The 12,028-nt window shown below is 43.4% G+C and overlaps 1 protein-coding gene and 1 non-coding gene across 6 annotated transcripts in view; one reads left to right on the top strand and one right to left on the bottom strand.

Annotated features, from left to right (window-relative positions):
* Window positions 1–12,028, top strand: part of Nhsl1 (NHS like 1) — a 234,890-nt gene that overhangs the window by 185,882 nt on the left and 36,980 nt on the right. For all 5 annotated transcript variants that reach the window (XM_047557101.1, XM_047557103.1, XM_047557102.1 and 2 more), the window contains exon 3: window positions 11,171–11,298. In XM_047557101.1, the coding sequence (XP_047413057.1) occupies window positions 11,171–11,298 (128 nt within the window). The remainder of the gene's footprint in view (window positions 1–11,170; window positions 11,299–12,028) is intronic.
* LOC124989826 (small nucleolar RNA SNORD46) lies at window positions 7,275–7,377 on the bottom strand. Its single transcript, XR_007109644.1, has one exon. It is a non-coding gene; the product is annotated as a small nucleolar RNA SNORD46 (small nucleolar RNA).

The raw sequence follows: 12,028 nt of genomic DNA on the forward strand, positions 1-12,028 counted from the left end.
TTTGTTTCTTCTTCTCCTCTCCCTCTTATTTAAGCAAGTCATACTTATTAGCCATCTATTTAAGGACTTTCTCTTCCTCAGATTGTACTTTCAAAACCTTTACAATAAGCTGAAGAACATTTCAATGCATAGTGGACTGGTCATGAAACTATACATATGAAAAATCACGATGATAATTCATACAAGTCAGTGTTTAAGTAGTCACATGTATTTACTAGCATCAGTATGGACTTACTTTCATTCAGTAACTCTTATTGTGTTTATTTAGAATTTATATATTTGCATAGTTTTGAGCTGAATCCTAGCATCTTGAGGTGGGTAGAAATAGAGTGATAAAGCTGAGTACAATCATGTGACTTTGCTCAGCACCAGAGGCTACTCTTCTACCTCCTGTTAAAAGCAGGGTTCTCACAGTATCCCAGGTGGCCCTGTGCTGTCCACCATTTTCCCTCCTAGCCTCCTCTCCTACTACTTCTTCACCCAGTTCATATTACTCTTCCCTCTAGCTCTTTCCCAGAAAGGTGGATCCTTCCAGGGCTGGGGATATAGTTCAGTTGGTAGAGTGCTTGCCTTGCATGCACAAGGCCCTGGGTTCAATTCCCAGCACTGAAAAAAAAAAAAAGAAAAGAAAAGAAAAAAAAAAAAAAAAGATGGATCCTTCCTTCTTTACTCAGATGTCACCACTCCTTGATAGTCTGACTGCCCTGATACTACCAACCCCCCCAGTCCCTCATCTTTCTCACCTTCTTTTCCTCTTACCACTGAGGGCCTTTTAACATGCTATGCAGCTCACTCACTCTTTAGTTACCTGTGCCCTCATTAGAGCAGAAACTCTGAGCAGGCAGGAATCTTTTTTGTGTTCACTGTGGAATCTCCTCTTCCTATTACAGTACTTGGCAGGTTGTAGATGCTTAAGAACTATTTGTGGAATGAATAGGTAAATATGGGGGATACTTTGACCTGAAGTTGTAATACCTGAGTTGGGAGAGAGAATTGTCTTAGAGGGTAATGATTTAAAACTGTGAGTCTACCTCTTTGGCAATAGTTATACCTTTTTACTCCTTTTCTTTCATTTAAAATATCAACAGAACCTCTGCCCTATGTGGGGCACCATAGAGGAGCCAAGGAAGAATGACTCATGGCTTCTTCCTTCAAAGAGCTTATGACTTAGAAAAGAAAGGAAGATGTATATAGAATGAAAATAAAAGTGACTACAGTGGTTTGTTGGTAAAAGCAAAATGTCACAGGAAATCAGTCCTTAGAGCTACAGTGTCATCACTGTGATACTAAAGAATTCAGCAGGGAAGGCTGGAGTGACGAGGGAAGTTTGTGGAAGAGAAGATCTGAGGTCAACCTCAAAGGAGTGGTGGTGTTTTGCTCAACCCGTCTCGAAGTAACGTGTTGAGTTTTGTTGCCCACAAGCATGGCAGCTGCCTCCATAGGCCAGGAGAGGCTGAGCCATCATTGTCTGTAAAAGGGTTTGGAAAGCAGTGATAGTAATATACATTGCATGCTAGTATGTATAGTTAATATAAATTGAAGAATTTATAAAGTAATTTCTAGAACGAGGTATCAAGGACTTTTTTTCTGTCTTAAACTGATGGCTCTGTTAATATTTTATTACCCCTATGAGATTGTGTGTGCGTATGTGTGTGTGTGTGTGCGTGTGTATGCTGGGGATTGACTGAGGGCTAGGCAGGTCTACTACTAAAGTTGTGCCCTCCAGCCTCACCCCTATGAGATATGTAGCATTTTCACCTACAGACTTGCTTTCCCTCTGAGGGAGAGACAAGAATTCTCTTAATTTCAGAATACTTTTTTTGGGGAGTGGGAGTGCTGGGTCTAGAACCCAGGATTTCTTGCATGCTAGGCAAATATCCTACCGCTGAACTACACCCCCATACCTCAAATATTCTTTAAGATGAAAATTGATTTGGATAATTTCTTGTTGGACCCTTTTTTTAAAAATCATTGTTGTGGTAGAAAATGTAGGTGCAGAAAAATGTTACATTGGAATTAACTTAAAATCTTCTAGGAAAGAGTTTAAGGGTGCTAAAACTCCAAATGGATTTATTGATGCACTCGATGAAGGTCAGTGTTACCTTATGCATTGTTAAGTATGGTTGTCTTTGTCCATTTTGTGCTAACATTACAGAGTACCACAGTGTGGGTAATTTTTTTTTCTGGGGGCGAGGGTAGGTGCCAGGGATTGAGTAGTCCAGGGGTGCTTAACCGTTGAGCCACATCCCCACCCCGCCTTTTTTTTTTTTTTTAATTTTGAGACAGGGCCTTGCTAAGTTGCTGAGTCTGACTTTGAACTTGAGATCCTTCTGCCTCAGCCTCCCATGCCACAGATTAGAGGCATGAGCCTTTAATGAACAGAAATCTATTGACTCTTGGTTCCGGAGATTAGGAAGTCCAAGATCACGGGCCTGGCATGTGACCCGGACCTTCTTGTTGCGTCATCATGTGATGGATGGGCAGAGGGAGGGCAAGAGGAGGAGAACCCACTCCTGCAATAAAAATGTTAGTGCATTTACGAAGGTGGAGCCTTCGTGACCTGAACACCTCTTAAAAGGCCCTGTCCCAACACCCTCTCAGTGGCAGCTGAATTTCAACATGAGTTTTGGAGGAGGCAAACATGTAACCCATAACCGTAGTATGAAAAGAAATGGAGGAGGGTAATTTCCCACCATAGCAAAATGATTATCTTTATGTCGCTGCTCTCAGGAAGAACTAGATAGGGGCCAGAAGGCCTGAATTCTAATCTTAGTTCCATCACATACAAAAGTTTCTTTTTTGTGTGTCTCAAAAACCTTCATACATAAAATATGGATAATTATAATCCCCATCTCTTAGGGTCAATACAAAGAGTAAATGATGTGCTACATATAAGGCACTACAAAGTGAGCCCTCAAAGTTAGAATTATTAGTATGCAGTAGATACTGTTGTGCCTGATGAGATTTGTTATCACACTGTCCTTTTGCCCTGGCAAAAGATAATTTTGCTTAGGACCTTTGAGATAAATTCGAGACCAACAGTAAATGTTTCTTGCCCAGAGTTACGTAGCTGTTGAGCACTCAGATGGGCATCTCTCATGCTCAGTTCTTCTCCCCAACTTTCAGGAGCCTCTATTTTATTAGAACCTTTGTGAGAAACAGAAATTGATTAGGAAACATCTCCGCTATCCCAGAAACATGGGAGAAAGGACAGAGAAGAGCAGGGCAGGCGCAAGTATCCCAGGAGAAACAGTCTCTGATGTCTCTCCCAGGGAGGGTGGGGCCCACTTATCTCCCGGGAGCTCCAGATGCCCTGTGACTGAAGTCCATGTGGAGAAGCCCAGGGCAGGTTGCACAACTTCCTCCTGCAGCTGCGTGAGTCCATCCTGCACCGTGATGTCAGGCTCCACAGAGCGCAGGGTCCTCTGGCGGTCCATTGTTGTTGTCTGTCTCAGCTGTCCGCTTTCTCTGGAGCCACGCTGATGACTCCAGGGGGTGTCTGCCTTCTGTTCACGGGAGCCACTTTCTTTCTGAGTCTTGGGCCTGTCTTTCGGGCCAGCAGACAGCGACATGACACACAGCAGCGTATTGCAGAATACTGGTGGCCGTCCTCCTAGCCGTGGCGTAACTGCAGCCCTGCCTGCTGTTGTAGATACAGGCTGCAGTTACACCACGGGGTTGCCCCCGGTGAAGGAGTTTCCTTCTGACAATGTGCCCTGGGAGGACTTGCCGCTCTCTCCCTCCCACTCGCTGCAGCTCAGGCAGGGCCTGGGCGGGAGGGCCTCAGGGACATGCTAGGTGCTTGTGCTGGGAGTGTGGGTGTCTTCAGCCTGAGGGCTACGGAGAGGAGCGTCAGGCAGGCTTGCTCTTCTGCCACCCTCTGCCTTCACTGCTTGTTCTCCTCAGGTGGCTGATGCTCAGCAGCAAGAAGTGGAAGGCTCAAAGGGCATGCTCACTGGCGCTCGTCTTCGGGGGCCTGGGGAAAGGGAGAGTGAAGGTGGAAGGGTCTGTGGGGGATTGGCAAGGTCCAGTCTCTGGAGGCACAGGCTTAACCTGAAATGTGCAGCCTGCCTCTGGGTTATCTGATGCTGGAGCATAAATATGTAGCCATGGCATGGAATTTTCTGTTTACCAAAAATAGGTATCATGTGGGTCACAACCCGTGCCAAACACGATCGTCCCTATTTTGACTCACTAAAATGAACCATTCAGTGTTCCTCACGCTGACTCAGCCACAGTGTGCCACGATTTGCTCTACAACGGACCTCTGTGTGGTGGGGTCAACATTCAATATTTGATGATACTTTGCACTTCAGCGGAAATTCCAGCGGTAATGTTGTACCTTGTGTATAGGATCTGCTCCTTCAGCGGCAAAAAAGTGATCCCGTTAAATGGGAAACACCCTGTGAGGCTCCAGATGTCCGTCATGGGGGCATCATATTCTTCCCACCAGTAGAGTTCCGGGGCACAGTACCACAGAGTACTGCACATCATGTCCAGCTTCTGCCAAGCTGTGAACCTGCCACCCAGGTAAAGGTTGCAGAGTTTGATGTTTCCTTTGGCATCTGCCGGAATTGGAATGCACTCCATCCTCATATTTCTGTGCACAGTCCCCTTCTTGAGTCAGTAGCCCCCGGTGCACACGATCTGTGTGAACTCTGTAGGCCTTCTCCACCTGCATGCTCCATCACCGCATGAAATGAAATGACCTAATTACATGTGGGTGTTCTACCTTTGGCAGGACTTTCATGTTACCTCTCTTCTGGTGAGGAGATGGCAGGCCAGTTTCACCTGGGCAAAGCTACCCTGGCTGATCGATGGTCCCCGGGACCCTATAATGGTTTGTGAGGGTCTCCTCGAAGGAGGAGTCATCCAGGAGTCCCAGCCACAGGGGTCCCATCCTCACTACTCTTGCTACACAATGTAAATAGCAACACCACCTAAAGAGTCTAGAAAGAAGAGGAAGAGGGAAAAGAAGCAGCATCAGCAGCGGCAGAGGAGGAAGGAGAAGAAGAAAAAGAAAAAGAGGGGAACCTCTAAGATGCCAAAACCTAAAAACCAAAATCAAAAGACCAAATGACCCACTGTCTTTGATTCTCACAGATCACCAACCTAGAGCTGTCTGTGCTTAAAGATCAAAAAACAGCTGTGACCAGGGGCTTACTTATATAGGTGGTGCCTCGTGATGGCTCCTTGTGAGGTCTGGAGCAAGTGGTGGCCCAGGTCATCCCTGGGTGTGACTCACGGTGGTCATCTTACTTTTTGCCCTTACTTGGAATGATCAGTGGCAAAAAGATAGTAGCACTTCATTCACATGGTGATACTGTAATAAATGCTCTGTTCCCTGAAATAGGGGTGTTATTCACCCCCAATGGGGCTGAGAGGAGTGGAGCTTTCATCATACTTTCCCCATAAAGTTCTCAGCAGATTTCTCACCAGAAGCCCTGGAACCCAGAAGACAGTGGGATTGACATATTCGAAGAGATGAAAGACAAAACCTGTCAACCCAGAATCCTATAACCACAAAAAGTGTCCTTCCCAGTGGAGGGGGAAACGGAGGTGTTCCCAGATGTCTCGGTCCCTTTGTGCTGTTGTAACAAAATGCCTTAAACTGGGTAATTTATTAATAACAGAAATTGATTTCTTGCAGTTCTAGAGTCTGGTAAGTCCAAAGTCAAGGCACCAGCACACTCAGTGTGTGGAGAGTGCTGACTTCTCCTTCTGATGTGGTGCCTAGGTGCTGTTTGTACCTGGTTGAAAGGGCAGAGGGTTGAACTGACTTCCTCAGCAACCCCGCCCATTTTTGCAGTACTGGCAACCCGGGACCAGTACAGAACCCTGGGCCTCTCACATGCCAGGCAACACTCTGCCACTGAACTACGTCCTCAACGCTTTTATTTTATTTTGGGACAGGGTCTCACTAAGCTGGCAAGATGAACCTCAAATGTGTGATCCTCCTGCCTCAGTGTCACAAGTAGCTAGGATTTCAGGTGTACCACTGCACCCAGCTTAATAAATGTACTTTTTTAAGTGTGCAGTGCTGGGGATGAAACCAGGGCCTTGTGCAGGCTAGACAATATTTCTTTTTTCAAGATACACCTCCCTTCCTTGAGGTTGAAGCCCCCTGACCTAGTCACATCCTGAAAGCCCCGTACCTCTCAATTCCATGGCATTGGGGTTGAAGTTGCTGCAGAAATTTTGGAAGGTTATGCATGCATGTTCAAAACACAGCACCAGATGAAGAAGAGCCAGGGGAGTTGGTCACCCCTATATATGCCCTGCATGAGGGGAGTCCTTCAGCTTGGACAGAAGGACAAGAGGAACTCAGAGCTTAATGAAGACAGAAAGATCTCTGGCACAGGCATATTTGTAACCATTATAAAAGCTAATGGAACTTTTGTTTTCCACATGATTTAAGAGCCTGCTGCTCTCTGCGCTGCTCTGTGCTGGCCCAAGTACGACAGCTTCACAGAGTGCTGTGGTGGGCGGGGCCATGGGTCCTTAGGTCCTTGGGTGGCCCTCTCCCAGCATCATGGGGAGAAAGACAAGTGTACAGTTGGGAGGTCAGCAGGGATGTGAGGGTTGGAAATGGCCACATGTCACTCCAGCACTGCAACCCCTTGGACCAGGGCTGGGGAAGTGAAGCCTGCACCCTTCTGGGTCTATTTGCAGGCCAGTTCAACCCCCTGCCCATCACCCTAGGCTGTCAGGCACCAGTTGGCCACTGGTCTGTCTGTGCCTGGGCATTGGAGACCCATGTATTGTGAAGGTGTCAGAGTCAGAGTTTTGCAAGGGGCCTGTGCCCAATTCGTGTTGAACTTGCTTTCCCAGGTACAGCAAGGTTCCAGCCAAGAAGCAAATCCTTCTCCCCCTTTTCTGTGAAGATCTTCAAGAATTTCTTCCATGTCCGAGTATATCCTCGACTTCATACTATGGTAATATTCTAGTGCCACCATCACAAAAGACTATAAAACTTGAGGCTTAAAACAGCAGAAATTTACTGTCTTATAGGCCCAGAGACCAAAACCCCAAATCAAGGTGGTGGCAGAGCCCTGCTTCCTCAGACCTCTGGAGAAGGGTCCTTTATGGTCCCTTGCAGTGTCTGGTAGCTGCATCTCTAATCTCTGCCTTTCTCTTCAGGTGACCATTTTCTTTCTGTCTTCACAGTCTCATGGTGTCTCTGTTTTGCCTTCTTATAAGAACATCAGTCATGTTCGGGCCCATTCAAATGACCTCATTTTAATCCAGTGATACCAGGAAAGACCCTATTTCCAAGTCTGTCAGTTTAACTATAACCAGACCTTGCTTGGCAACTGGTGTACGGATGACCAAGATGGCCATAACCATGCCTATGGATACTTTTCCGTCACTCTAGCTGTGGGTGTTTTTTTAAATCTACCTTGTGGAGGGCTGTGTGCAAAGTCTAACACAGAGCCTGAGCAGAGCAGAGCGCTTGGAAGTATTTGGTGAATGAACCCCACTCCAGCTTCCCAGAAAGGGTAACATCCCAGTCTTACAAAGGTGGCTTATGAGTTTCCAGGAGATTAAAATGCTGACCCCTAGGTCTCATGGATGTTAGTAGTGCCAAGTCTGTCTGGATTCCAAGCAGCTATTTGACTGCTTCTTGACATAGAGCCCCCTTGATAATTAACCTCCTGTTACAAACACATAAAGGTTGGTTTTTCATTGTCCTTGCAAATTTGTCACAGCCTTATTCAAATGGGAGTGGAAATAACAATAAGTAAGTGTTGAGAGAAGAGGTAACAAGAATATGGAAAATAGATTCAATGTCATCTCTCTGGTGAGTCATTAGAGCTGTTCTGGAATATTCTAATTTTCCTCCTTGGTCAAGGGGCAGGATTACACTTCCCGTCCCTACTGAAGTTAGATATAGCCATGCAGCTTGTTTCAGCCAACAAAAGGGAAGCGGATGTAACCCTGGTGACTTCTGGGGAGAAGTTCCAGGGGTGTTTGAGTGGAAAGCATCATACTGTCATTACCCTGTTGTGTACTCACACAAGCATAAGGGGAGGGGCAACTCTATCTGCCTCCAGATCTTTAGGTGGTTGTGGTGAGCAAAGCCCCCACCAGCTCTATCTGGATGAAAGGAATGTGCCAGAAATTTCTAGTTGTGTAAAGCCTCTGAGATTTTGGGATTATTTCTAACTCTGGCATATTCTAGCTCATTGTGGTTAATTAAGTACATTTAGGAAAGATAGAAAGAGAAAAGTCAGTAAGGATTTCCCACAAAGAAGCTTATTTTGAAAATAGTTCTTTAAAGCTTCTTGCGGTAGTTAGCATTTCTAAATTAAATTCACGAGATGGTTAGATGACCATCTAGTTCTGTGACCTTACTTTTTTCTTCTATATTTAAAACTTTGGTCTACAAAGAAATGTTTGTCCCTTGTCCTTGTTTTAAAGAATGTTGGATTTTTGCTTTTTTCTTGAAAGGAACTGGGGGCGGGGGGGATTTGTGTTTGGGAAACTAGAGGCCTCAACAAACAGTGATATTCTTATCCAAGCAGCATGTTAAGAACAGTATGTTTTCCTCCAAATTTCTGTTGCAAGAGTATTTGTTAAACATAGCTCTTCTATTACCTTTAGGACCTTGTTTCTAACTGTAGTTCCTGGCACACACCTGGCTTTAAATTATGTTCTGCTTTGTAGTTTCTCTCAGCATCGTGTTTGAAGAGCCTTTGATCAATCATGCTCTTATGTCTCATTCTAGAGACTATAAACTCATTTTTTAATGAACACAGCCAGGATATTACAAACAGAGATCTGTTGCAACTTGACGAGAGGAAATTTTTCTTGATTTCCCCTGAGTTGGAATACATGGCAATGGAATCTGACCAGTTTACTAGATTTTACAAATTTAATAAGAGTAAGAAAATTAGTCATTTGCCTTAAACTTGCACTGCCTAGTTTCATATTTCATCCGTTGCAGTACCATTTGTTATACCGCTGTTTAAACATTTCTATGACGTGAACTTCATGATAGCAAAAAACATGCATTATCTTTTAAACTGGGTACAAAAGGGAGATGCACTGAAAGTACATACTAATAATTTGCCAGCCTTTCACATTTTTAATATGTGGAAAACGTTGCAGCATTTTGGTCTTTTAAGGCTGAAAGTGTGCCCATTCATTTTGGCTATTTTTAATTTTATTGCCAAGAATATCAAAACTAATATCACCCTTACAAATAGTCTAGCCCAGTAGTCTCTGTTTCCTGGGAGAGGAAATCTCTATTTCAAACACAATCTTATGTGGTATCTAATACATAAAACAATTTTTTTAATGTTTGAAGAGTATTCAATTTCATAATCAAACTTCTTACTGTGCTAATTAGTGAGGAAAAAAAAAGATTTTGAACAAAAATAAAGGACTTAGTAAGCCTTGGTCTCCACCTTGTGTTTCATTTGTCAAGTACTTGAAAAACCTTGAATTATATAGATAAGTAACTGCAAGTAGTAAGAATTTATATTGGTTTATTTTGCAAGGTTCTCAGAAACTTCAGATTTGTAGGTATAATAGGAATAGCTCACTTTTAGGACCAAAGGAAAAATTGATTTAGCAGCACAAGTTAATGAATTAATTCCCTGTATTTTGTTAAAATTTGGTATGTAAAACCAAATTTTAAACGTGGGTGTTATATTTTATCCTTGCTTTAAGTTAAATGTTTAAAGAAAATTACATCAAATACTTGAAGAATTCCAGAACTCTATGGAGAATACCACTCAAAAACTACTAGGTGTGCTTTTTGTAACATATTGAGAGAATGAGAGTGTAGATTCTGACTGTGTTTATTTTAGAGATATTGATTAATGTTGGAGAAGATGTGAAAATATTCCCCATTATAAAGGGTTAGATTAGTCTGAGAGAATCCTCATTAAAAAACATTGTTTTCTGGAAGTTTCAAAAATGTTTTTAAAATTTCAGTTTAGTCAATTACAAGTAACTGTCAGCTCAGACCACTAACTGTTAACCCATAAATAACAGAGGTAGTATTATTTAGCTGACTTATGGTGACATGCACATGATTTTCAGTTAGTTTGGTATTGTCATAGATCCTCATGACTATTTTCATAGGAATTTTTAAAATCTGCTTTGCAGTTCTGAATTAGAAACTTTCTCCTCCACTCCCACTGTGAGATAGATAACAGGAAAATGAAAAATTTTTATTCCCTGGTTTAACAAAAAAAAAAAAAAAAAAAGTCTATATTTTTATCTCCTCACTGAAGTGACTGGCTGTCTCATCTTTGAGAAAGGATTGTGGATCCTGCGTTACACAGGACCTCTGAAGAGACCTAATTTAGTTTTGTGCCTTTAGGTACATGAATTTGTGAAGCTGTGTAAAGAGAAAACTTTTCCAAAACCAAACACAGTTTCTTCTCCTCTAGAAAACTGGATATTTAAAGGAACCCTGGGGCAAATCCTTTGGCAAGGCAAAGGCTCCTTTAATGTGCCTGGATAATAGGGAAGCTCCTGGTGCTTTAAAAGCCATTAGAACCTTCCTACCCACCAGCCCTGCTGATGAGAAAATCTAGACTAGTGGTTTTCCTTGAACCACACAGCCCATGGCCCTAGCCTCCTGCCATCCAGGGCACATGCAGGCATCCTGCTGTGGACTGGAAGCTGTTGCAGGCTGGCAGCCCACTTCCTGTGAAATTCCACACAGCATTTGCTGACTGTTTGGTACTGGAATTAGGTTGAAAATGGGTGTGGAGGCTCATGGCTGTAATCCCAGCAACTCCTAGGCTGAGGCAGGAAAATTGTAAGTTGGAGGCCAGACCCTGTCTCAAGATTTAAAAGAAGGGGTGTCGTGCTGGGAATGTAGCTCAGAGTAAAGTACCCCTCGGTTCAATCCCCAGTACCACCAAAAGAAAAAAAAATTGTGGAGTAGTTCAGCGCATGCTCAAGGCCCTGGACTCAGTCCCTAGCACCTCCCCGCCCCCTCCACCAAGCCAGGAAAAAAAAAAAACAAAAAAACAAAAATGTGTATGTAGGTGCTTTAATCATTCTTAGTTCTTATCATCATTATTTTCATTGTAATTAATATTATTATTAAATTCTATTATGCCTACCAAATATTATTGGAAAAGATAGGTAAAAAGAAATCAACAAATTCTTATTTTAATACTCTCTCTTGACTCTCTGTTCTCTGCAGAATGTGATAAACTGAGGCGGGATGGCTACCGAAGTTCTCAGTACTATTCTCAGGGACCCACCTTTGCAGCCAATTCTAGCCCACTCAGCGAAGATTATCAAGATGAGGATGCAGAAACAGATCCAAAGGTAAGGCCGCTAAGTGCAACATGTGTCCTGGGTTGACCTCAGGACTCACAATGGACATATGTGGAAAATCAGGGAAAATTAGAATCAAGTCTGTATTTTAGCTAATAGTATTGCAGCAAGTTAATTTCTTGGTTTTGACAAAAGCACCACAATTATGAAAGATGGTAATGTAAAGGAGAACTGATGACAGTTGCATAATCCTTGTCGTTTCTCTGTCCATATACAGTTATTCCAGTAAAGAAAGAAGTTAGTATTCAAGCGATTTATGAAAGCAACAGGAAATCAATATATGTGTGCCCTTTGAATATTCTATATTTGTTAGGAAAAAATGAAGGTTTTCTTTCTTTTTCATATTACCCACTACCCAGTTATATTACAAAGAGAACTTCGTTATTAGTGATAGCCTGAGGCAGGCTCTTAATGAGGCAAAGGAGTTCTACTTAGCTCATCATTTGAGGGGCTCAGGAGCCTGGCACCTGCCTTGGCTCAGCTCTGGTGAGGCCCTGTGGCCCTTCATGGTGGATGGTAATGATAGGAGCAAGGCTGTGAGCAAGCAGTCACCGGTCAAAATGAAGCAGGAGAGAGGCTGGGTGGGGCCATCTTGGGCTTTTCACCCAGCGCCTCTCCAGACTAACCAGCATCCCACAGAAACACCTTGATCCCTTTGGAGAGCACTCCTCAGTGACCTGAGTATCTCACAATAGTCGCCACCTCTCAAAGATCTCACCTT

Source organism: Sciurus carolinensis, chromosome 7 (genome assembly GCF_902686445.1).
Source record: "Sciurus carolinensis chromosome 7, mSciCar1.2, whole genome shotgun sequence".
Classification (NCBI taxonomy): domain Eukaryota; kingdom Metazoa; phylum Chordata; class Mammalia; order Rodentia; family Sciuridae; genus Sciurus; species Sciurus carolinensis.